At 40.8% G+C, this 27,876-nt stretch overlaps 1 protein-coding gene across 1 annotated transcript; it reads right to left on the reverse strand.

Annotated features, from left to right (window-relative positions):
* LOC117489455 (zinc finger protein 385A-like) lies at window positions 1-26,368 on the reverse strand. Its single transcript, XM_034138742.1, has 8 exons — window positions 26,060-26,368; window positions 15,007-15,152; window positions 10,890-11,000; window positions 3,999-4,170; window positions 3,067-3,384; window positions 2,297-2,484; window positions 1,952-2,038; window positions 1-1,827 (listed from the first exon to the last, which is right to left on the reverse strand). The coding sequence occupies exons 1-8, from the start codon at window positions 26,067-26,069 to the stop codon at window positions 1,591-1,593; spliced, it is 1,269 nt and encodes a 422-aa protein (XP_033994633.1). The 5' UTR covers window positions 26,070-26,368; the 3' UTR covers window positions 1-1,590.
* Between the last annotated feature and the right edge of the window lie 1,508 nt (window positions 26,369-27,876).

Consider the following 27,876-nt stretch of genomic DNA (forward strand, 5'->3'; position numbering starts at 1 on the left):
GATTTGATATAGAATTTAGTTTAGTTAACAACAAGTTAACAATTAGGGAGCCCCAACATGTACCTTTTTCATATGTTTTCAATAATCTACAGTTACACTATATGTTTTAATACACTTGTCCTAAATAACAATTCATACATTTGAAGACAATAGTCTTTTTATTGCAGTTAACAAGAAAAGTTAGCAGGAGTGCTTAAAGTATTGCTACTGTTTCCTAAAACGTCCCTCTAATGTTTCACAAACCATCATGATAGTTTCACAGGGATAGATCGGGCTCATGTAGGGTCGGAGCGCACAAGGCAGAGCAGAAAAACGAACAAATGTTAACCCACTACAAGCCTATAATACTACCCAAAATGTTGTGTTTTTTTTTGCATACAACTACTCAGCTGTGTATGTGGCCCTTTTCCGTCTGTAACATATATCTGGTGTCCTTCATCCCCCTTGTTTTGGTGAAAATGTTGTAATTAAATGTGCATATATTGCAAAGACCTGCTACTAAAGTTATTCATCAACCATGTTCCTCCTTTGCTCACAGTGTTGAAACGATCTGATTGAGACACTTAAACCTTTCTGTGATGCGTAGTGTGGTGAAAAAAACATATTGTCATTTTGTTTGAATTTCAGCTGTTTACATTGAGAACTTTCAACACGTATGTGCTTTGTTGGACTTTATGCACATGGTTGTCAGTAGCCATTTAGGGAGAACATGGAGAATCATCTGGAGAGACCGTTACATTGTTGCCTTCACTAAAGAAACTAATAGCATAGGTTTACCTTCTTTTCTCCAAACTTACTGCATTTCACACTGACACTGATATCTGCATATTGCACTTTTTTACTACAACTACGCTTCCCAAAATGTAAATGGGGTTGACATACACATCAGTACAGTTTTAAGACATAATGTAAATTCTTCCCTTTTTCTGTTCCTCTTTTACTTCCTGTTTCTGTTAGGTTAATATACACCACCTGGGACAGCTACGAAAATGTAGACGTACAGTACAGACAAATGTTTACCAGTAACTGCAGCAACAATATGGAAATTATTGGTACCTTTTTGTCTTAACAGGCCACAAAAACAGAACTCTACAGTGGTATATTCCACTATACTGTGACAGATACCAGCTAACATCAGACGCAATGACTATATCTAACCCAGCGGGCATGTTTCTGACAACAATGATGCTTTGGATATGTGATGAATTCTTGCAAAGATTAAAGTGAAAAACATAGGAGAGGTAGGGTTTTGAGACGGATACAGTGGATCATATGCTAGATGAAGATAATGATTTGGTTGCAGATTATCCAGACTCTACTTGATGATTGGCAGATAGTTGATTGATGAAGGAAACTGGGGAGGGTGGAAACATACAGACTCTTTATCATGTCTCTGGTTCTCCCTGTTAACGTAACAGCAGCCGTCTGCAACCGCAGAATGCAACATTAGAGTCATATTTATGTCCGCTGTTTTTATTCTATTGAAACAGCAGCTGCAGCCACAGCAGCTGATTGGCTCTTGATGACACAGGGTTGCAGGCCTCCACTTCACAGTGTGCTTCTTCCTCATTCTACCCCGTTCTCTCACCGTCAGTAAGGAGTGAAGAGGATTGGCCCATGCGTGGTGCGCATGGGGCCAGGGGCGGGTCTCAGCAGGCTGAGGGGGGTTCCCTGTAAGAGGTGGTGGTGGGGGTGGAGGGGGTGGTGGTGGGAGGTTGGGCAAGGGGGACGTAGTGCCAGCTGATTGGAGGAGACTGCGGCTGCCATCGCTGCAGCCAAAGCCAGGGGATTTGGTAAAAGTCCAGCCCCCATTGATTTTGGAAGTTCCTTCAAAAAAGTAATGGGAAAAAAAGGACATTTATTGAGGCATGCAATCATTTTCATAACCTCTAAATGATAGTGTTGGAATATGGAATATGGAATATGTGAGAAAGATCCTCTGAGTTCTTACCATAAAGTCTGTGCGCTTCTTGTGCCGACTGAGAAGGGGATTGGGTTTCCCTGCAATTCCATCCCGATGCCTTCGGCTAGATATATGCTGAAACAAAATGAAAAAGAATGATAAATATAATTGTATTTATTGGGATTGCTAGTGCCATTATAACCACCGTGGTTAACCACTATTCCCTGTGTTTTTGTTTTTAATATTTCTGTTGTAAATTATTGTCTTTTATTGTGATTGTAGTAATGTGTTTTTATTACATGTACAGCACTTTGGCTCGACCAAAAATCGCTTTTAAATGTGCTTTAAATAAAACTTGATTTGATTTGATTTGACCGTGTGGGTTTTTCTCACTTGTTTGAGCTGCAGTTCTGAGTTGACTCTGACATTGCAGATCTCACAGTGGAAGGTGCGTTCCTGAGTGTCGGGGTCAGAAGACAGCTCCCCCCCCTGCTCTGGGCTGAGTTTAGGGCCCAGACGTGGGTATGCTTTAATGGGCCCCAGTCCACTGCGAGCCTCCAGAATGGTTTTGTGTTTGGTACCTTGAAACAATAAAAAAACGGTTTAATCTACAATGGCAATTAAGGGGCGTAACTTTGTAATGCATACACTGAAAACTAAGGCTATTTCAAAGTTAACGTTGACGACTAGACATTAAAGTGCAAAAAAGGAATGACATTTAGGAAAACTACATCAAGTGATATGACAGAGCTCTCCAGAACAGCTACTAAAGGACCTTGTCATGACATTGTTTGCTCAAGCTGTCAATGTTATAAAATATATCCACTTGAGGTATGAGGGTTTTCCTGTTATTGCATTTACTGCTTGTGACAATATATAGTGTAGGTGGTAGGAGGTCAAGTTTTTATGACCACCAATCTAACCATTTAGATCATGCAGTTTTGAACCTATCATTCTCTCCACTAGGTGGTGCTAATGCACCTGGTTTAGCTTTTAGGACTTAAAATGCAGAATACAAGTGCTTTGAAAGAGCCATGCTTCAGGGTTTCTGAAGTTTGTTCTAAAAGTGAATAATACTTAATGCTGTTGTTTGTCGGGATTAATTTATTGCATGTTTGGCATACTCAGTGATGTGATGTTCTTGTGAACATGTTCACTCCTACCTTTGTTATGTGCCTCCAGTTGTGAGAGGGAATTCACAACGACTTTGCACAGGGAACAGTAGAGAAGCTTCTTGGCTTTCTCTTCCTCTGATTCTCCTGAAGAAGGGCTGGGTGCTGGAGACGGGGTGTCGGGAAGACCAGACGCTGCTGGTTCTACTGGGGGGGTACTGAGGAGCGCGGTGGGGGAGAGAGCGGAGGGTAAAAGTGTGCTGACAGAAGGCATGAGGGGACACTCTAGATCTGAGCTTGGTGTTGGTGTTGGAAGGCAGATAGGTGTCAAAGGTGAATTGTTAAAGTTGGGACAGGATAGGATGTCATCTGTAAAAAGCACAATGTTTTCTGATTAGTCAACTATTTGTCCAAAGTCAGCCATATCATTAAGTCTTCAACCCTAATTGTCAAGATATAAAAGTATGAAAACAACAACTTTACAAAAGATTTGCATATTTTCTTATTATAAACTTGGGCCTGGCAAAAATCACATTTGATCATCTGTTATATTTCAAGGCAATCAAATCTTGATGAAATCCTATTTGAAGATATTGTGATACGTAAATACCTTGTGTATCAATAATAACAAGCATATACTAACTCGTATTTCTCAGGAAATATGATGCAAAATATTTTTGAGGAATATAATATGTGTTGCTTTCTGTATGTTACCTAATGTAGTTATTGACCGGAGAACATGCTATATCGAGATGTAGATAGTTTTTGAGATATGAAACTAGCTATACTGGGAAAAAAGATTTTGGCCATTTTACCCATCCCTATTAGAAAGCAGAGCATCAACACTCATCTCTGCTTAGTTTCTATCCTATTACTTCACACAACAGCTGTGCTGTGCATCTGTGCCATTTAGAGACAGATTTGAATGTGTGTGTGTGCGTGTGTGTTTGTGTGTAACTTCATATGTCACAGGTGATGCTCACCCTGCTTATTAGGATCAGGCTCAGGGCTAGATGGTGACATGCCTGGTGGGGAAGGAGATGCAGGGGGAGGGTGCTGCTTGTCGCCATCTTGGAAACGAGATGTTTTGGATGTTTCAATCCCCTTCACCCTCCGAGCATGGCGGTTCCCCTTGTAGTGGGCCTCTGCCTGGCTCTGGTGGAAAAACAAGACATATCTGAGGTAAAATGAAATCCTGGATTTAATTTGGCATGACTTGATTCATGAAAGTGAATCTTCCTCCCTTTTTTCTTTGACACTATGACCTTCAGTTAGAGAGTCATTGAGGTCAATAAAGAGAACCACACTCCAAGTGAGCTCGGTTCCATTAGTAACACTGGTATTAAACATTTTACTTTTTTGTTGCCTTTGACCTTAATAGTTACATTGTTGTGCCATAATTAGTTGTTTGTCTGTTTATTAGTAATTAATCATAACCTTTTCAATTTAATGGATAAACATGGGCTTGATCGTTTTCTATTACCAAAGAGCCTCATCCAATACAGGCAAATGTAACACCAGTTAAACCTTTAATATGTAAGTCCAATATATATATATTTTAAACAAGTGAACAAAGCAGAAAGCACCTACAGTAGATGCAAGAGCTATCCAGTGATGCAAGTGTGGATGTGTTGATAAAGTAGCAGGAAGTGATTTTTGGTTTGATACGAGGGATGCTCAGGAGACTTCAGTGGACTTGTATTAAAGAAAATGTTACTGAACAAACCCATGTCTTTTTTGTCCCATGGATACTCCAATAATTCCTCACAAATTACGGCACTCTGTGTTGGGATCAGGGGAGCACAGGTTCAAACCCCACTGCAGTCAGCATGTCGTTGTGTCCCTGGGCAAGACACTTCACCCCAAATTGCTCCTGTGGGGATTGCCCACAGTATTGAGTATGTAAGTCGCTTTGGATAAAAGCGTCTAACAAGTGACATGTAATGTAATGTAATGTAATATTAACTGGCTGTGGAGACGATGGTTTGCGGGTCTGATGTGCTGATGAGGTTGTCAGGGAAGATTAGCCTCTAGAATATTCTTGTCTTTCAACACTACTGGTGTAATCACTGAACTGGCCTGCTGAGCTCATGATGATTATTGAGTGGTGGGATTATCTAAAATGAGTTGGAGGGCTGGGGGCACCATTGACAGTTGAAAGCTACTGAGAGAAAAAAGGGAGACAATCAAGAAGTGTTGTTATCTGGATGTTTGCCTGCTTGTCCATGTAAATTGCAAGGGGTTAGTTTAGACTCAAGGGAAACATCAAGAGGAGTGGACATTTCAGTAAGTCCTCAGTACGGGTGTAGAGTTTTGTGTCAGGTTATCAAAGCTAAAGTTAAAGTAACAGTAGACTATATACCTGTTTAAGATGTAATCCTTAAGATTTGCAGGAAATCCGACCCCATTTTGTTACTATTTTTAAGGTTGGCTTTTTCAGAAAAAGCCATTCAATATATTTACAATGTGTTAGTGCCTGTACTCTGCAATTTGTATTTACTGAAAACACTGTATGAATGTAATCCAGTGTTTTGTGTTCATCTGATTGATAGCAGCCTCACTATTTACTGTTCACTCACTCATGATAAACATTTTCTACTGCTGCTTCACATTCAATATATTCAGCTGGTGGAAACTCTTTTATTTGAAGCAGTGACAGGAAACAAAATGTATTGGTCAGAGCTGACAGCGATCATTCATCAAATCTGCACATGACGACAATAACTGGTTGTGGAGAGATCAAGGTTAAGGTAAATAAACTATTGTTTAGGACATAATTAATATTCGGCATCTAAAACAAAGACAAAGGCCTGTCCACACCATGATCGCTTACTATTATGATATCTACAGTATACATTTAACAATATGAACATTGGCTCCAAGCTCCAGCTGAGCCCCAGAATATGTATTGATGAGCTGTTCCTGCTGTGTTTTGCTCAAAAAAAGAAATTAAGATAAGAATATAAATAATGAGAATAACAAAGTGTTGAAAAGTTTCCGCTGCAGTGTCGCACAGCGTGGGGTCGAAATATGCACAGTATTATAGAGGCGACGAGAGACCGATGCTGTTTATTTCCCTATCTACTTTATTGCTGTTAAAGAAATAGGACCACAATTTATTAATCCACCCTCAAAAACGAATACTCTTTTGTATTTGGATTTTAATTGTCTCTCAGAGTTTGTATCGGTCATAAAATCGCTGTGATCCCAACAACATAATTTCCCACTGTTGTTGTTATAGTTGTAGTGAGGACTCAGCCATCCTCTTGAGCTAAACTATTTTCAGAAATGATATATTTACAGTTATCTTTTTGATGTGGCCAGCCCTTAAGGTTTGAGAGATTGAGGTTGTGGTTGTATAGTCAATAAAAAGGTCTGTGTTGGACGCCAACTCCTGCACTAGCACCTAATATTGGCGTTAGATCTCAATTGTGAGGTCCACTCCCAATCAAGTGAAATCAAATGAAAGAGTGAGACTTAAAGGCAAATATATAGTTCCTGTTATCTTCTCTCTGTTACAGTAACAAAGATGATATGTGACTGTGTGTGTGTATGTGTATTCACAAGCCGAGGCCTGCGGAAATAAGATAAGGTTTCATTATGTCAGTAACAGGACTGAGGGACCCGAGGCACGTGACGGGTACATGTTGGGGACTGAGGGGTGGGATGCTTCACTGAGGCAAAGGGCCCACTGGGACGTGTCCGCAATGCCTCTGTAAGCTGGAGGTATTAACTGCCAATGATAGTTACGCATATAGCCCTCATCCTGATTGGTGATGACAGAAAGGCAGATATAGCTTTGCCTGTGTAACCCAACTCCTCTGGCTGCTGCTATACCCAAGGCCCTGCAATTAGACAAGGAGATGAAGCCCTACAACTCCAGGAACAAATGACAGCAGAGAGTTTGAAAAGCTGACGTACTCAAAGCTACTTCTTCTCTTCGCAGTTCACACAGTGCGCTGCCATCCTACTTATTTTCCTCTCCCTTACTGCAACTCCCGATTGTTTTCTTTCTGCCCGAGCTTTGATACTTTCACTCTCCCTGTGACCTTCAGTGTCAGATCTTAGGAAATCAATGAAGGTGTGCCGTCAATTCAAGCATAACGTGCCCAATAGCCTCAGAGGTGGGGGATGAAAGCAGTTGAAACAATAGGATGTAAAAGAGATTAACGCATCCAATCTTTTGAACAAAAGTGAATAATGATAACATATAAATGATGTACACTATTGTGTGTGAGAGAAGCTACGAAGGAGCCTATGGAAATAAGGATTAAGATGAATGAAGAAGCAGAGATGGGATTTAAGAGGAAGAAAATGAGAGCAAGTGAATGTCCCTGAAATCCTTTTTTTCTCTAAGCAGGATGTGCTTTGATGTTTTATCTATAAAGCGACAAAGGCACAGAAAGCAGAGAGAGTGGGTCTAGCGAATCTACTGTAGGGGGTACAGGCAGCAGCGACAGGAAGAGGGGGTGGGAAGTAGCTGGAGAGGTGGAGAGAAGGACAGATGATACTGTATACCCCACAGAGGGGGAAGCACAAACAGGAAAACTGACAAGGAAAATAGTGAGCAAACTGACTTGCTGAACAGACGGGAGATATGAATGAAACAAGGTTTGCTCTGGGCCTGAGAAGTAGACGGAGAGAGCAAAAGAAAGAGAGAGAAGTGTCCAGTATGGTACTGCAGTGGTGACGATGGCTAATGCAGCATGGTGTGACGTCAGCCTTGCAGCAGAGCTGAGCTCTCAACACTGGCAGGCTAATCTGTCCTCTGTGGCCAGAAATGAATTGCATTGTTATAATTGCAACATGTGTGGCTACAGCATAGTAGCAGTGAGAAGCACCTGCTACTGAATGGCCACTATCAATCAATCTGCCTCTTTCACTTTCTGTTAGTGACCGGGGACTCCCGTTTAATCCCCCACCCCCTCAGTAATATACATGAAAGAAAAATGTTGGTTTTATTAAAGCACTTTAGTGGCATATGACCGGAAGAAGTCTTGAGTGAAAATAATGAGTGTTTGTCTGCCTTTGAAGTGCAGCCCAGCCCAGACAGCGCGAGTAAGCCCAGCGCTGTACTGTAAGCAGAGTATTCCTTCATTATTAAAGAATGTCCACCGTGCTTTAAGCTCCCAGTCTCTCAGGTTACTGTGCAATGTGCCGTAGAGCTGCAGCAGAGCAGATGCACACAAGTAAAACAGCAGGCAGGACAAACAGGTGGCTCAGTATTAGACATCCCAATGCATCTCACTCACAGACGGGACACCAGTTACAGACACTCAGGATATACATATATGTGGGATTTTTTTAATTCTCATCCAACACAAGCACTGTTTAAAAACAATCTCTGTCTACATAAAAACCACAAATCCACAAGAGGCTGAACACACACACCGTCAGCGTGTTGGTGGGTTCTTTGTCGTGGGAGTGTTGGGTAATGAGGCAGTGACCTCTGTGGCGCATTCTGGCTCCTTATATAATGGAAGACTAACTGTACCTTAATATATACTTGTGTAAAAAGTCCTTTTAGAAAGGTTAAACCAACCCTACTTTGTAAATGTCACCTCATTTTGTATGCTTCTCAACGGAGGTATCGGCACAGACTCTGATTTTACAAGCAAAGACTGATCAAAAGCTCAGTTTTCCGTGAGCGCACAAAAGGCAAAATAAAGCCTGGAAAAAGCTACGTGTGTGTGGACTCGTACACACGCTGATTTTCATAGATAAACATGTTTATATTCATACATACAGTTTGTAAATATGAACATGCGCTTTGCCTCCCCCAGTCATGTTCTGTATCCAATCATGCTCATATAGACCATGTGAGAACATGCAGGTCTGAGCAGGGGAGATATAATTAAGCGGCCCCTCACAGAGAGAACAGGGCAGCGTTACACGAGTTTCAGATGACACACGCTTGTGTCCTTTACACACCACTGCATTTAGAGTGCAAGTATTTAGCGCTTCATCCCTGGAATGCATTCATATTTTTAGCCAGTCTTGTATATGTCAAGTTTTTGTTTGATTTCCACTCATGTTAAAGTTAGAGTTCACAGTGTAGATCCTAAAAAGCAGGAATGTTTCATCTGTAAAATTATTTTACATTACTCAAATTCAGATTCAAATTCTAACCCTTAAAAAGCATTGCATTCAAATTCAGCTTTTTCTGTAGAAATAAATGTATAAGAGCGAGGCCACACATAGTTGATATGTAGAGAGGCAGCGTGATCAGAAAGGTTGTGGTCCACTGGGAAATGTGCTGTTTAGTTTCAGATATCTCCATGCTAAGAAGGAGTCTCAAACCATCAACATATTTCATCTAAACACAAGTACTTACAAATGCACTCACACACACTGTAAGATGCCCAGTACTTGACTCTCAACACATCAGTCATGTCATTCAGTAGCCGGGGTTTGGATGTCCACATTATGAGTTATTTGCTTTTCAACTACTGCCTCTTTAATGGGGACACTCAAATCATTCCTCTAGAGTTTCATCACTTCTGTCCTTTTATTTTGGTCCCTCTGCCTCATGTTGGCATAGTCCCGTCTGTCAAGTGTGAAATGCAGAAAATGTGCTCCATCAGCTTTAAGGCATAGCTTTGAGGACAAGCTCTTGTAAGCTGTGGTTCACTCTCACATGTCTCATACCACTTATCACATTGGACTTCAATACTTGTTATACTCAAATGTGTTTTCCAAGACTCAGCTCTTCTAAATCTCCGTACACTTAAAAGAAAGGTTCTTCAACTTGCTCGCTCTCCTTTTTGACGCCACAATCCCTTTAAGCCTTTGGTTCTCGAGTGCAGAAGGACATCACAAATGATACTGGGACAGTCACAGAATAAATTAGGCAGGCAGGGATTTTCTCAGTCGTCCTCCCCCACACCTCTTCCTGGACAGGCTAAAATTAGAGCTGTGAAACTGTGAACCAAGTTCTCACCTGCTCCAGCTGTACAGTCAATCACCAACTAACTTTGACTCCAGCCAACAAAGTCTTTGGGTCTTGATTTAATGCACCATGACTGCAGGTGCAGGGCTCTGCTACAGGTTGACTTTTGGCTAAGCTCTGCCGGACTCAATTACTGTTGCTACGCTTGTCAAGCTTACGGTTGCCTTCACAAGAACGGTTGGTTTTGGCAGCTGAAATGACAACTGCCACTGACCAGGCCCTCAGAAATGGCACAGGGCAGTGAAGTGATTTTGACATAGTGGCATCAGCGATTGTTTCAACTTCCTCTTTAGAAGGAATTACAGTAGTAGTTAGTCAATGACGTGCTTGATTGCTACTGTAAGCTAGTTTGCCGGATATGCTAACATTTGTAGCTAACAATTGAGCAGTTCAAGATTAAAAGGTTTTAATGTCATATGCACATAAACTACAGTGTAGAAATGGAAATGAAAATCGTATGACCCGAGCCAATGATGCAACATATATAATAAATACAAATAAAAAATAGTGCAAGAAGTCTATATACACGTAAATAGAATATGATATATATATAAAGAACAGAATGTAAAATGTAATATTGTACAGCAAAATGAAATTAAACACGGTGTACATGTATTACGCTGATAACTATTTAGATAAATAAGTAAATTGCAAGATGACAAACAGATTAATGTTTATCGAGGCACTGAACAGATTGTTAAATTACACTGTTTAATCCATTTCTTCCATTTTGGCCTATATGTTTTCAAGTTGAAAAGGCCACAAGAGGTTAACGTTCCTTTAAACTCTTCAAATGTCAAGTTTCACTCTTATGCCGCCCGTGCACACTGCTCTGGTGTCTTTTAGAAATCCAAAGGTTAACAGGTCTGCTGTGCCATCTGCTATAAAAGAAAATCCTTCACTTGAAGTATTTAAGGTTTCATACCTCTGAGTTGAAGCGTATTTGACAGACATTGCAGGAGATGATTGGCCGCTTTGTCTTCACCATAGGCGGCCCAAAGGTGTGCGTCATCACAGCCTTCTGGACGGGGTCCATCTGAGAACAGACAACCCAGAGGTCACATCGAAGATTCAGCAACACAGGAGGAGCTCAGAGAGGCTGTCCAGTTATTGTGGATGACAGAGAAATGTTAAAGGAAAGGTGCAGGTGAATGACAGGGGGTGTCGCTGAGGGGGGAGAAAGCTGGGAGATAAAAAAAGAGTAGAGTGAATTGTAGAGGGAGCAGAGATTGATGTGGACAGGAGGGTGTGTGTTATCTCAGTAGAAGCTGCTGCTGCCGAATTCTTTGGCATGCCTAATGACAGACTCCCTATCTCCAAAAATGCGTTCTTTGTTTGCGCTACGAGTCGCTGCTTTTCAAAACATCCTGCTAGAATATTACACAAAACAAGAGAGATATTTTCTGTAAAGTACCTGTGGAAATGTATTTTAGATAAGTAGGGACAGTAGGGTTCTTGCTCTGAGAAAAGCAATCAAATATGGCTGCAGGGTGATTTAATTTAACATTACGAATAATCAGCACATTAAATAATAAAAATACAGAAATAAATATAGAAAAAAGACAAGAATGGTTGTACATGAAGTATGCTGAAAAACAACAACTGAGATTTGTAACATTTATAGATACATTTGAGATGTATTACACTTACAATACATATTGGGTATACATATTAATTTAACAGATTTGAAATGAGTAAATGATGAGAAATGTATCCTATTTATCATAAGTAAATCCAATTATAGTATTAAAACAATCATACAAATCTATTAAAATAGATATAACCGAACAAATGGACATTTAAATGTTAAGTAAGATTACAAACAGTATACTCTAAACACTTTATATTTACATATGAAAAACAATGGGATTAAAGACTTGGGTTTCTCCCTCAAAATTCCAAATTTAAACATCTGACTCTTTTCCTTAAATAAACCGACCAACCCTGTATTTTTCGGATCAAGCACAGATACTGCATTTGCCACATCACTCTGAAGTGTTACCCCATTTCTAGAGGACTTGAAGGGACACGTGTGAGCTCTCTGACCCTTCGGCAGGGTTAAAAAACCACAGCTCTGGGTGTTGCCCTCATTAAGCAGCCAAAAGTACTTTGTGGTTTTACTTAGCCTCTCATCTCTTGCTCACTGTGCTGACTGTGAACGTCTGCTGCCAAATGAGAGACTGTTTACGTTCTCAAGCTCCAGGCACAGGGGGAATAGTATAATTGGTCTGAAAACTTAAACCCTGTTTGAATGCATTGTTCGGAATATTTATAGAGTTCACTCTCCTGCCTCGAACTCATGCCTCCAGTTCACCTATCTCTTGTTTTGTGCTTGTATGTTAAGACCTGTAACACCTCCAAATTGGTTTGTTTACATCTGGGGCAACATTGTGTGTGGTTGAGTGTATGACAGCCTTTGTGTGTATCTGAGTGAATTCTGTATGTGTGTTTCCATCCACCTGTTTTTAATGAGCACATTGCAAAAAAAGGTTTTAACGCTTGGCTGAGGGGGAAAAGTTGTTGTTTCGATAAAAGCAAAATACAGCAAAGTGCAAAGGAAACACATCTAGTGAATTAATGATGACATACATTGAGCATGGGACTTCCACATCCACTAAATCTTCTGCTCTGCTGAAGAGTCAAAAATAGCCTGAATGCTTCACACAAATCAGATGTTACCGTCCTCACATTAATACATGAAATAAACAAAAATGACATGGTTCTCCCTAAAATTACGATAGCAGTTGGCATGTTCTGTCTAAATGCACCAACGACTGTTTACCTCGTTTAACCAACTTTGCATTTTCTTTTTCCAATTTTTGAATGGAAACTCGTCTAATGTATCCCAATTTGCGCGCTAACTAGGTTTTCAGTGTCATGGGAGGAGTAATGATTGATGAAGAATGAGTTAGTATAATGAAAAAGAAAGCAGAGCCTCTGATCACAGTTCCTTTCTGCCATTCTTTAACCACCTGTTCTCGTCATGATCTCTTTCTTAACACCTGTCCCTACTGCAATACCCTCATTAACCTATTAGTCTGCTTTCTGTCTCCTCTTTCTCTTTTTCCTACCTCAAACAGTGGAGATTTTGTAGCAGCTACAGTAGCTTACACTGTGTGTCATATTGATACATGTGGCTCTCTTCAGCTCCATTCCTAAATATCAAATGTACACTGTATAGTGTGAAGAGTAAGATCATTCAAGTATTACTAAGATTTTAGTCTTGATAGATTTGGAGGTAGCAACTAATGTATTTTTGTATTACAGGTTCCATTTTTCTGTTGAAATCGTATGTTATTGACCACAGGCTGTAGCCATCACATTCAGAGTCTCCACAATGGAAAAGCAACTTATTTAACTGTTAACAACACACAGTTTGTATAAAGACAACTAAAGATGACAGGAAGCTTCTTAATCTGGTGCTCTTTGACAGCTAGTTGCCGTTAGGGAAACAACTGAACCAATCAGAGCTTTGCAGGGAGAATAAGGATTGGGGTCGACATCTGCGCCAGAGCCAGGAAAGTGTTGACAAGGCTCCAGATCCATGCAGTTATACAGGCTCATTTTAGTAAACTTAAAGTTATATCAGCTCTTAAATCAATAATATAACTTCACTCAACATGAAAATTGTAAACTGCTCCCGGCAAGCTGTCCTGCAGCTTCTGTGTCAGCTGAAAATGATGTGGGACAGATATATTGCCTGCTTCTGATTGGTTCGGGGGAAAACTAACATCCTCTCCCTCACAGAAAACTGCCGCTATGTATTATTATTATTGCAGAAGGGGTGTATAAATGCAAACTGGATTATAGAGAAACACAGAATTACAATTGTAGTCTGTTTAACAGGTTAGATGCCCATTGTATTTGACAAGGTAACAATTAACTATTGATCTTATCATGTACTACTGAACACGTCCGATATGTGCATACATTGTTTCCTATCAGTTCATTGTCTATTGATATTCAATGTGAAGGGTTGGTAGAATCAATATAAACTTAAACCATAAACAATATCAAAAAGAGCTTTGATATATTGAAAGTAATAATAATTATAACTTTGAAATAATATTTATTTTCCACACTGAGGAACTATAGATTGTACAGAAAATGCATTTCTCTCTGGAGCAAAATCTCTGCTGTACTGCACAGCTTTTGTCTCAATGCAAGAAGGTGAGACCTGCAGTATCCTCCTGAGAATCTTAATTATTTGGAAATTAGCTGTATTCCTGGTAAACTACGCCTTATATAAACCTCTAAATAACTTGCATAACTCCACACTCCACAGAATGTGCATACCCCAACTGAAGCATAATACAGAAATATATTTAGGTAGTTTGTCCTTCTCTGTGTCCTTTAAGACTTTAAAGACGTGCTGTCCACTTTTTAAATTAAAACTTGCTGATCTACGGCGTTCTATCACTGGATGACAGCTGTGTTTTAGACTTGTTTACATTTTTACTGTGCTGACAGAGAGTGATTTGAATTTAGGTGGTCTGGCATTAGTGGCCACACTCATGTCCTCGCTGAGGCAGGATGAATGATTGACCTGCTGAAGGGTCATTTTGCCCGAGTGCAGATAAGCCTGATGATAATTTGTGTGTGTGTGTGTGTGTGTGTGTGTGTGTGTGTGTGTGTGTGTGTGTGTTTGTGTGGATGTGTTGCATGTGCATCCCTGTTTTCCGCCACGCTGACCTTCACATGGAACCCAATCTAGAAATGAGAGGAAGCTGCAGAAAATGCTGACTGGAGAATCCAGCCCTGTGCCTCTTATACAATTGATTAGCTGTAATTCATTTTATTGCAGTAAAACAGTCACCAGGGCATTTTCTCAATTATGCTGAAACTCACTCTGCGGAATAAAAAGTAAACAGCTGTCACCTTATCATTTTAGATTATACAGTATAAATCCTCAACACTTTATCACTTGGAGGCAACGCTCCAAAACCACAACAGAATACCGGCTCTGTCTTATGTTAAGTGAAACAAGACAAATATCAGAGGTGTGTTAACGCTCGTGTGCAGGTAAGGCTGTGAGCACTCACTGTATTAAAGTTGTGGAAGAGGCCGATGCTGGCGGGGTGAGGCGACTCCAGGGGGAACTGGAGGAAGTGCTTCATGTCCAGCGGGGTCGGGAAGACAGAGGGGCTCCTGAGGAAGGCAGGGACCGGCCCCGGGCGGTTTACACTTCCTGTGGTAGAAACAGGGAAATAAGAGAATACAAAATTAGAAAACAATAAAGCCCTATTAGTCATTTATACCAAGTGTTGCTCTGACAGACGAGAATCACAAACTGAAACGTGTGCACAAGGTTTCTTGGTGAAAATGTTTTCTCAAAGGACTAAATGCACATACGCTTTCTTGTCGATATTTAGATACCAACTGCGAAAAAATGAGAAAATCGTGTTGGTGAACACGAATCAATAGATTACATTTTGTGACTATAACACGAAATGCCGTGAGACGGGGTTGTAGATACAGCTCTCATAACAGGTAATGGGGACACAGATGGCTCTGGCCTGGCTACAGTACTGTATGTCCAAAAGGTAACAAAATATGCCTACCGGGACCTCTAAAGGTCACTTATTAACAAGTAATATCTTGTATGTTTATTCCGTACTATAAACGTAAGTGTAAAATTATACGTTGTGGTTTCACAGGGTGTTTCCAGGATTTCTTGGCCGGGAGCAATACGTTCCCACAGTACATTTAGATAGAGCCAGGCTAGCTGTTTCCCCCCACTAGTTATGCTAAGCTAAGCTAACCAGCTGCTGGTTACATTACTGTTCGAACATAAGAGTTGTATTGAATTTCTCATCCACTCTCGATAGAGTTATACTAAATCTCAAACTATTTATTTAAAGCTAAGTATTATATTATAAGTACCTGCTAATCTCATATTCCCCTTTTTCTCATTGCAAACCCTCATCTTCTGCGTCATTTTCCCCTATTGAGCCCCGCTAACCACCCACACTTCTCCTCTCTCGGCTTCTCGCTCTCACTCTTCCCTCAGCAGTAGCTCAGCAGCGGTGAATGCCTGCACTTGAGGAGTCTTCTGTGATGGGCAGGGGGGCTAAGCTCCTTAAGCCTCGCAGCTGGGGTGCTGCAGATATCTGCCTTTTCTCCATTTCTGCCTGTCTCTCTCTCGCCAAGCACAGTATTCTATCCCCATTTCATGGTCCCATACTCTGTCTGCCTGCCTCTGTATCGCTCATCTCTACTTCTCACTCCAGCACTAGTCCTTCTAGCTGTTTTGTTTCTTCCCCCTCATCCTCTTTCTATTTTGCTCCCTCTCAACTTCTGCTTGCCATTGTTCTTCTTCGATTTAGTGTTAAAATAAAAACAGCAGGGTGCTTCAAACCCAATTTTTCTATACAGACAGAATTTGTATAATCTTTTCCCCTGAGATTAGATGCAGTAGACATCTTTTATTGTCACTGCTTTGTGATGACTACTTGCCAATTTCGTTACATTTGAAAAGAAAAACTGGTCACTTGTCGAAACAAAGGGAAGAAAAGGCTATTTTAGTGACAGCAGAGGAGGCTCCTTTCACTGACAGCAGGGGAGACGTAAAGAATGTGCTGTCAGCATCAGAAATAGATGGAGGGGAAAGTCTCTCCCTCCTCAGACTGCTTTAGGCCTTGGGAGGCTGTGGCAGCGGAAGCTAAGCTGTAGCAACTGTCACTGCTGCTTTTGCATATGCTGCATGAGAAGTATGTAATCTCGGAAGCAAAACAAGATATTAGAGTGGAGGTCACGGTATAAGTGTCCTTCAGGCATCCCATGGACCCCCACAGCTCACATGGCGGCCATTATCACCTCTGTAAACCAAGCACAGCAAGGTCTGTGCTGAGCAAAATAAAGCGGTAATAACACACCTCCTGCATGTTCACACCAGCGTACGAACATGCAGGAATGAGTGAACGCTCAACACCAGATATCCCAAAAGAATGTAAGCTTAAGTGGTACTACACTTTAATGATGCCACAAAGTTTGACGTATTTGTTATTCATGTGGTCAAAAAAGTCAATATTAAAGGATGGTGATATTCTTCAGTATATTTGAAGACATAAAATCCCATTAAAAAAAGCCAAACTGACCAAGCCCCTGCCATTTTGTTCCTACTGATCAAACAAAAAAACGGATAAAAACACGACACAGATAAAGACTTTAATTTTTAAATGATGTAGAGTTTTCTTGAAAAGATGGACACTGTTTGTAGAAGCAGGAGTAAATTATGATTCTGTTGGGGAACATTCTCCGCCAACGATGAATGCACATTTTGTGGGCTACTGAGTACGGTGTATGTGGGATTGACTCAAAATCAATAACCCATATTAACGGTAGTAGAGAAACATTTCATCCAGTCCAACGGTGTGTTTCAATAGTATTTGACCACAGTGGAGCTCTACAGCACAAACGGTATGAACTAGATAATCAGGCTTTATCTACACAGTTGCTTATTAGTAGGATCAATGGTTTTGGTCTTCTCGTGGGATTTGTGAAGAAAAATATAGAATATTACCAGACCTCTCCTTTTACATTTCTAAAATTCTTTATGCACCTAATTATTTTTTTTCAAGCTATAAGCAATAAAGGAGAAGGATAAATTGTCCAAGAGGCAATTAAACATTTGGCTAACAAAGCATATAGTGGGACAATAGTGTTTCAGCTTGATGGATCGGCTGAGAGGTCTCATCAATGTGTGTCTAAGGTTAGTGAAGCGTATTCCCGGCAGCTTCTGGTAAATCCGCAGCTCATTTTACGCCACATTACAATTTAAAGGTCAAAGCGTGTCTGTCGCTTATAAATCTGCATTTGCTGTGCAGACGCTCACAATAGAGTAATGTATTTAATGCTGGCACACAGTCTTTTCAGGGTCAAATTATGCACAGCAGCTCGATGCAGTGTGAGTGTAGTGGCAGCATCCCCCGACCTACCCTCCTCGTGAGTGATTTACAATGACATCAGATAAGTGAAAGCCACGACTCTTAAACAGCATCCACGCAGAGAGGGTCTGCATTGATTGGACACATTCTGAGGTGTGTTAAAGTGTTAAAGTGCTGCCAAACTCTATAAATCCAGCCTTCACCATCTATCTACACTGCAATGAACAGACAGGGCTGTCTCACCCAGACCCTCATCTTACTGACTTTTTTTTTTCTAATGCAAATGTTTGGGCAAGAAAAAGATCAATGCCTGTGTAATAGCTTATTGAATTTGTGTGTAGATTGTGAGCAAGAGGTAGTAGGACAGAAATGAAGAGACGCAGAGAGGGGGGACAAAAGAAAACAGACAAACAGAGACTCAATCTGATTGTCACAGTAGATTTCACAAACCCTGACGTGTGCACACAGAGGCATGCACACACCAATATGCTGTGACTAAGGCCTCTCAAATTGGCAATTCATTTAGCCAATTTAGGTTTAATCATCACAGAGGTAATGTCAATGTCAGTGAGGTTCCTGGAGCCTCTCTGTATTCTCTGCCTGCCACCATCTTTGTGCTCCATGATGGGACAGGAGACTGGGTGACATGCTGTCTGACAGAATGAAGTCTGACGAGAGGCAGAAGCACTGCAGGGTCCAACCGAAAAAAGATATTGAAATAAAAAAAGAAAAGAAAGCCAGCCACCTTTTTAGTTCCAGCTCAACACTCGAAGCTGGCTTGGCACACGATGCCAGTCGCCTCACATCTGCATCTCAATGGACTGCTGTGCTCACAAGACTCTGAAATGTGCTTCTGTGCTAGATTGCCCAGCCTCCCCTGACAAAACCCATTGACTGGAGATATAAAACCAAACACAAAGACAATTCTTGAGGCAGCTCGTCTGTTCACCTAAAAACCAACGGATGTGCTGTGTTCTTGTTCGTCTTTGCCCTAGGTTTTGTGTACAAGGCTATGTGAAAAAGAGCGGATCCATCATTAGGCAGCAGATGACACCATTAGTATGTTGACGATCGTCGTCTGTTCAAGTGATTTATGACTTCAATTTGTTGTTATGTGACAGGAATGCTTTGGCACCAGGTGACATTTTTAACCAGTTCTCTGCGAGATAAACATTTTAAATGATTTGTCACATCTGCTATTTCCCATGTGGTGTAAATGTAATGGAACTGTGTTAGGTGGTCTAACCTTTAAAGACACAGAGTGCTAACTTTGCGGTGATGCAGAGGGAAGATGGCTCTGTCTCAGTGTCGCATACAGCTGCTGTGAAGGACTGAGCATAAAATCCAATTTACTGCAGCTCAGTTTACCCTCAAGTCAAAAGCAGCTATTTCAAACTAAGCCGGGGACAGGCGACAAAACACACACACACACACACACACACATACACACACACACACACACACACACACACACAAACCTTTGTAGTCTAGAATGAACGAAGCTCTAAATGAACTAACGTATAGGCTCAATGCTGATTAATGTTGTGTTTGTCTGTGTGAGATCTGGACAGTGAGGAGGGAACACGATGAAGAGGAGAGCTGAGTGCTGGCGGTGAAGGAGAACACAGTTGATTTCAGTCTGCACTTTGTTTTAATGATAGATGCTCTGCGCCCCAGTGGCCAGGCTTAAATGCCACCTCCAAGAGAACTCTCAGAAGAGCTCTTTCACTGGAAGTGTGTGTGTGTGTGTGTGTGTGTGTGTGTGTGTGTGTGTGTGTGTGTGTGTGTGTGTGTGTGTGTGTGTTGTGTGTGTGTGTGTGTGTGTGTGTGTGTGTGTGTGTGTGTGTGTGTGTGTGTGTGTGTGTGTGTGTGTGTGTGTGTGTGTGTGTGTGTGTGTGTGTGTGTGTGTGTGTGTGTGTGTGTGTTTTTATGCAGTGCTCTTGAGATCAGCCAGTCCTTCTGCAGCCTCACTCTGATTTAATGCAGTATTTGTAACTAATGAAGACTTTAGTTTTCCCCAACAGATTTGCACTGCTCTCATTAAAATGAAAATCATTATGTAATGATGGAAGTACGTTGCTGTGTTTAGACTATTCCTGGCTAACAATTTCTCATGAAAAATTCTGTCTGTCTTTCCGTAGTGCCAGATAATGAATCATCACAAAGAGGTCAAAACTCCCTGATTGGCAAAGAGGAGCTTTGAGAGAGAAGATGATGGCAGTGGCAACCGGAGAGAGTCGGTTGAGCGAGGAAAAGAGGTCTGGACGACGGGGGTAGATGAGGTGGAAAGAGAAGGAAAGCATCGAGGAGGGGGAGGGAGCCGCATGTTTTGAGGTGAGTCCAAGGTGACCAGAGGAGGTAAAGAGCCATGTTAACCTGCAGGTTAACTGCCTTCTATTAAGAAAGCAGTTATAACCCCCACAGCTAAACAACATGCTGTATTGTCCATGTGCTAAATTCTCATAGTAGTGTTTTCAAAATGGAGAAAGCAATCCAATCGGTACAGCTGCTTGTGAGGGTTAACCTTTGGCTGTCACATGCAAAATGTTATACACGCATGAACAATTTAGGGTTATTTAGTTGCCCTCCCTGTAGCTTGTCTGAATGTCATGTCTTGTTTTAAGCATTTACTGAAATCTTGAGACATTGATTTGGGAAGACAGGTCATCTTTGTTTGTTTTAGTTTTTTTAAACCAATTCAATTGTATTGAATTTATTTACAATTGCATTACGAAATAAATCAATTCTCTCTTTCCCTCACACATATGCAAACCAATTCCCTAAATAATCTGCAGGTCTCCTTTGCAAATTAGACAGACATAAACAATAATGATAGTGATTAGGGGTGTAACGGTATACGTATTCGTAACGAAAATATTCGGTATGGGCCCTTCGGTTTGGTACACGTGTGTACAGAAGTGTACCGAAGTGTACCGAAGTGTACCGAACAAATATAACGTTACACGTAAAAAATTGAGAACGTGAAAAACCTTTTGGAAGTAATCTCAGGTGCTGCGTCGCAGCATTCAGTGTAATTTGCTCACATTGGGTTCAACGTGTCATAGAGCGACCAAGTCGACCAGGGATGCGTTCAAAGGGATTTAGTCAGTAGTTTGAGGAACTGTTGAAATTGCGAACGCAGATAAAGTTGACCTCGAAAATCCTCCAGCATCATTGAAGTCTCCGGTTTGGGAACATTTTGGTTTCGCAGTTACGTACAAGGATGACGGACAAAGACAGGTATGACCAAACCAAAGCTGTTTGTCGGCATTGTTCAACTAAAATTGGTTACGCGGCTGGCAATACATCAAACTAGCACACTCGAACGTGAATATCACCGGTACCACAAGAAAAATGACTGAAATGCAAACCCAACTCCCACTAGCATTTAAGCCTCCACCACTCGCAAAAAGTCCAGTGCCATCTTAGCAAAGCGCTACCTGGCTGTATCTGCTACCTCTGTCCCTAGCGAGAGGGTGTTCTCCACATCAGGAGACATTGTTAGTGCCAGCAGATCTGCCCTTTCGGCAAGCAATGTGGACAAGTTAATTTTCTTCAAGCAAGTCCTAATGTCAAACTAGAACAGTACAGTTCAAGTACAGATTATTTCAGTTCATCGAAATGCTGCACCTTAATGTTTATTTTATTATATTTTGTATTTATTTGAGTGAATACATTATTCACAGTTTAATAATCATTAAAAACCCCACAAAAAATATTTTATGTGTTGTGATCATTTTTTCTGCTTTACCGAAAACATACCGAACCCTGACCTAAAATCCGAGGTACGTACCGAACCGAAATGTTTGTGAACCGTTACACCCCTAATAGTGATAATAATAATCATAAACAAATAACTAAATACAAGTAACTAACAGGACATACATCAAATAACTATTGGTAAAGTGGACTAGTATTAATGTAACAAATTGGGTTCATTAATGATGCGTGTTTGCAGCTTTGTTTAAATTGTCAGTAAGAGTGGGAAATGTTTTGCTACATTAACTGTTGAGTGTTTGCATCATATTAGAATTGTTGAAGTTGATTTTCTACAAACATTTTGACAAATGTTCTTGCATTGTGGTTAATAGAAACAAATGATTCTATTCCAGGCTTTCTGTAATCACTTTATTTCGGACCCTCTGTGTGTTCATACAGAATCTATGGATTTGTTTCCTTGCCCTATTCATGTGATTATCTAATGCCAGGAAACGTGTCACTTACAGATATTAATTGTAACACTTCAGACTGACAGATCTCAGAAAGCACTAGAAATTCCACTTCTGTTTGTGGTTGTCTTTTTTTCCTTATATCTATATTGATGAAGTTGAATTATAGACTCAGGATCAGCTAAAAAAATGTCTGCTCAATTTGAAACCTTTTGATAATACTCTCCTGAGGAAATCATGATCTACGTGAACAATGATCTTTCCATAACCTTAATTTTTAACAGTTTAATAATGTCACCAAGATGATGAGGGCCTGGCCAACAGCCTATCATGTCTTTACATTTTTGTATAAAGGGTAAAACATTCTTCAACTCATGCAGATGCGCCTTTGTCTCATTTAAGGTGATACAGTAGGTAGCGTCTATTCACGCACACTTTGATTATTTCCATAAGCTTTGTATGAAGTCACGCTTATGCAGTCATGAAAAAATATATAGGGTGCTATTTTTGCTGGAATATGTGTTACCTAAATATCTAGAGCAAAGTTGTGAGTAAAAAGTTATCATTCCCAGTAGTTACAAAAGATAGGAGAAAGCATGGTAGACAGTTCATATTAGATTTTTAGCAGTATGTTACCATAGTTGTAATGATATAATCCATCTGTGCCTTTTTGTTCTGTAAATGGTAACAACCTGGATCCTGGAGCTCATGAGTAGCTGTAGCTCCTCTCAGGCTTCAGCTCTGTAGGGCGGTGTCAGAACATCCTGAACCTGGCTGTCAGCCCTGCGGTCATGATGTAGCACAGTTTGAGGCAAACAGAGAGCACTACCGCATGCAGAGCAAAGTAAGAACCATTAAGGGATCCACCATGTCAACATCACCTGCAGCCCTGCCCCACATCATCATTCTGTGTGTCAAACCATTTACACACCTGCTGGGAGCTGGCAGGACACACGGCTGCAGATACAGACCTACAGAAACCTGAGCATGTAAAGTACACAAGCAAACACACAAAGGCACATGTGCAAAAGGATGAACACACAACACGACAATGGCATCGGACGTAAAGAAGCCAGGTGCATGTCCTTATGATGCTAAACAATAGAGAGCACACAAAGGCAATGAATACTTGATTTTCAATAGGCAGAGAAATCTAATCAAACAACAGGAGTATGTATGCAGCTGATCTACATATAGCACATTGTTTGTTCCCGCAGACGCAGAAATTATAGGCTTCGTTTTGGAGTCTTGAGGCTAGAGTGTGATTTTATGCTATATGCTTTGTGCTTGTCTGGGTTGTTATGCTGCGTAAAAGGCTGGTGGCTGGTGGCTCAGCTGTGACCTGCATACCTTCAGGACAATAAACAACAAAGATACTTTATGTTTAGCCTATTTGCCCTCTTGCCATTTTTGGCATCCTTGTAACCAGTCAAGTAAATACACTCGTGTTTTGTGCTGCAGCTATTCAGGCCTTCTACTTTTTATAAATATGGTCAAAAAGTCCTTTAAACGTATTGACTAATATGTCGTTGTCATGCCTTCCAAAACAACATATACGTCAATATCTTCTGATGTTACTTGCAAATCAGCAGGATGAGATAGTTTGCATTCATGCACCATCACCTTCACATCACCACTACTAAAACAACAATGATTAATACTAGAGTGTAGTGATATGGTACTGCTATGGATATGGTTCAAGCTTAAAAAACCTTGTTGGTTAATGTTGGGATCAGTATACACATATTTATTGTGTATACATGTTTTGTCCAGAGTGAAATATCTCAACAACTACTGAACTACTTGTACTGTAGTCTACTGTTCCAAAAGCTTGATGCTCAACGCTTGTGTGTCGACTCTACATTTAAAATCTTAGTCTGTCCTGCTCCGTTACCATTTCTTTTCTAGATGCGCATGCTTCCTAAATACTTAATAATCACCGAGTGGCTGTGATTCCCAGACCCACCTGATAGCACTAATACCTCCCATCTTTCATTCCCACATGTTTACAGTTGTGTGCACAGGGGCACTTTGGACCGTTATTAGGCTGAAAGCATGCAGTGAGATGTAGTCCTGGCAGAAGGTCAGACAACCATCTTGGTCATGGTTGATGTTGACTGGGGTATTTAACGGGAATGTGTCCTGTATCTCACATTGTTTGGACATCAATCCACCCCAAGCTCCTCTAAAAGGTTGCTTTTTAAAGTCACGCATCATTTTCCTTACGTTTTGAAAGACAAGAGTCATATGGTCGATTAAAGCTTGTTGTCAGATAAAAGTTAAGGTTGTTTTTAAAATATGAATAAACAACAATTGCTTTATCTTGTGCGGAGAGACAGTATAGTATACATACTGTAACTATGGCCCGTCAGAGGTACTTGACCTTCACTTCGTTGCTTACCATTGCTGGTTTTACTCCGTGCGTCAGTTGGCGGCTTCAAAGACGTTTGAAATCTGTGTCAGTTTGTCAAACACACAGAGTGATGCACTACGCATTTCTTCATTTTAAATGTCAATACTTTTCATCCCTCGCTGCAATGCCTCTCTTCAAAGGTCATGTTGTTTATCAGGAACAACAAGCACCTGCAGGACATTAATGAGGGAGGGTTTTCTGTGTATATGGATTACTTCATATTGGTTGAGTGAACAGTGATGCAAGCTACGAATCTTTTTTCATAGGGCTGAGTGAGGTCCTTGCGTCATTCTAGAAGAAGCCTTGGCCTATTTTTTAAATAAATAAAGACCTGAAATATTCATCATAAAAATCACTAAGTTGCTAAACTGCGATGCACGCTGTTCTGCACCAGGGGAGATAAGCCTGCTTTAACACATTTCTTTCATACTTCGCTGCTGATCATGTAGACGTGTTTGAATTTTGCCTTTCATTAAATAAATACAGTATTCAGATGGCAGTGAATGGATTGGGAGATTTTTTTCTGATGATGGACAGCCGGAGAGGAGACTTTTTTCTCCATGTTTGTTTTTCCATCTCTTCCTGTCCACACTGTCACTGTCATCGCCTTTCATAGACACTATTTTAGTCCCTGGATTTACATCTATATCTCAGTAAAAGGAAACTAATACAGTATATAAAACGCCGGAGCCCCATGTTGATGTGATCTTGTGTCAGTGTGTTTAGTATCTCGTGCATACAGAGTTAAAGCTTCAGCTCCAGGGAGGGATTACCACAAGCTCAAACTCACACTCAGATCACAGGAAGACTGAGGCAGGGGTAAGATCAAGCAAACAAAAATAAAGTATTGTAATATTTAGTTATGGAACAAGGTCATTGCATTTAATGAAAGACGAGAAGCAAGTATCAATATTGATGAACTAAAAAGATAAAATGTTTAAACTAAAAATGTAAAAGTCTACTGTTTAGGACTGCGTCACATTGATACAAAATAAATATTTTATAAAATGTGCATTTTAGTCTATTAATACCTATCTAGCACAGGCTGTGAAATGCATTAGGATCACTCTAAATCATATATTTTATAAAACATATTTAAACTAGATATATACATGATTTTTACAAAACATAATTTGCAAATAACTATTATTATTATTATTAATATGTATACAGGATCAGTGTTATTGAACCGCTTTGGGCTTTTTTAAGGAAATACAATGGATAAGCAAATGGCCTTTTGACCTCTTCTTTTATTGCTATTTTGTTTCAAAGCTTATAGGACACGGAATTTAGCGACTACAATGTACACATGCGTTTATGAACAATTGTGACGACTGCAGGATTAATGATGAAAGTCACATGAACAGGAACAGCAAGGAGCCTCGCTCACACCATCCTACAGATTTTCCAAAGAGGGGAATCCTTCTATCGTGCATCGCTCTTCTTTTTATGACTATGTGACAAAGTCATCTAAGATGCATCTGAGTTTCCCATAGCAGCGCATGCAGCCGAAAGTTTGTACCAGAGATAAATGATAACCTTGGCATAAGAAGAATGTAACTGTGAAAAAACAGACCGATCGGATCAACGAGAGCAAAAAGAAAAATGCTTTCTGATATCCTCTTACCCAAGATCATCCTGAACACGTCCACTGTCAACTTCTTGTTCCCACGCTATCTCCTTGCTCAGTTCCTCTCTCCCTCGATCAGCAGTGACTCCAACCTCTCTGGCTCTCAAAACTCAAAGTGAGACAAAAAAAGACGTCTCAACACCACAACCATCACTTTGCATCCTGCGCTGTGTCTGTTCCGCTGCCTCCGTCCACATGAGAAGCTTCTCCTTCTTCAGATCTTGACACGCTCAGCCAGCTGTTGCCAGAGCACAGCAGAACCCCCGACTGCAACACCACACGCACTCAGTCTCCTGCAAGGCAGCCTGTAATTTATTCACTGTTATATATATTCACTCAGTGGAGAAACACCACAGTGTACAGCTGAGATGGAGCCCTGCCTCACTGGAGGAACCTCTGCACCACAGTGTGCATATCTCTTTTCCTCTCTCTCTCTCGCTGTCTCTCTCATATTTTGGGGTTGGGTATAACCTAAAGGCACCTTGCATTCCTGAGCAGCGATTGGCCGGAGGCTCGGCCAATGAGAAGAGGAGGTGCTGAGCATTTTCTTGGTGTGTTTGAATGAGGAGGCAGAGTGATAATGCTGCTGTCGATTTTGCTTTCCCTCTCCCTCTGGCACCCCTTTTCTGCTGTTTACTATTGACTTTTTCTTTCTCCCATGTGTCTCACTCTATGCCTCACGATGACGGCATCTGAAACACGTGTGCCGTCACAACATCCCCCCCACATATGGAGGATTTATGTAGAATCTACCTGTATGTAGTGTCAGGTGTTACATTGTGAAAATACTGACACACAGTCCACACCACAGTGGCTTTTCCAGACAACTGTTTGAACAGAGAAAAAAGAAAAGCAGACACAGAGGTTCAACAGAGACTGACAGCTCCAGAGACTCTATGAAGCAGTGGAGGGAGGGGGGAGGGGGGAGATTGAGGTTAACACAGACTGACTGGGGATGAAAGCGGTGATGAAATGTGGAAGATATGATGGAGCAGGAGGATGAAGGGGCGTGCAGACAGCTGTTTGACAGGCAGAGTGCTGAATGAGCACAAAAAGAAGCTTACTCAAATTATTCAAAGCTTATTTTCCAAACTTCATCAAACTATTTCCCACAAGATCCGGCAGCATGCCCTCCAGCTTTAAGCAACGTGAAGCTACCTATTTCTACATAATTAATAACAAATACATACATACAGTGAATCCGATAATGCTCTGTGACAGACTGTGTGTATGTGTGAACCCAGGATTGTGTGTGTGTGTGTGTGTGTTTGTGAGCGTGAGATAAGGTTTCCTCATTAGTTGAGTCGGGCTGAATAATGCAGGTTGGTGTATTGTTGTTTCCAATGGGCCAGGTGCTAATGTGGCTGTCAGAGGGTAAAGGGGCAGACACAGCATGACTTTAATGGATGTCACCATGGGAAACTGAAACCGGACCACTGGACTCGGGTGACACACCATCCTGTGTGTGTGTGTGTGTGTGTGTATGTTTGTCCTGTGGCTTTAAGTTGTTCACTTATTAAAACACTTTGCTGGTTCTCAGAGAACTGCTTTAGGGTTACAGGATGTTGGTGCCATGTTGATAGAATACAGTTACATTTATTAAAGAATGAGCTGAAATAAGCTTTTACTATTCAAATATATGCACCTCTTCATGCCTTATTGCATGAAGGAGCAGGAGTAATGTCAACGTTATATTAAAAAGCTTTGACAAATGAGGTTGCAATTATTTTTTTTAGTGTGGGAAAATGTTCTAGAGTAGTGTCAGTTTAAAGAGGAAGTGAAGTCTTTCTATATGCCTAAAATATTTTCTATGA

This window comes from Trematomus bernacchii, unplaced genomic scaffold (assembly GCF_902827165.1).
Source record: "Trematomus bernacchii unplaced genomic scaffold, fTreBer1.1, whole genome shotgun sequence".
NCBI lineage: Eukaryota > Metazoa > Chordata > Actinopteri > Perciformes > Nototheniidae > Trematomus > Trematomus bernacchii.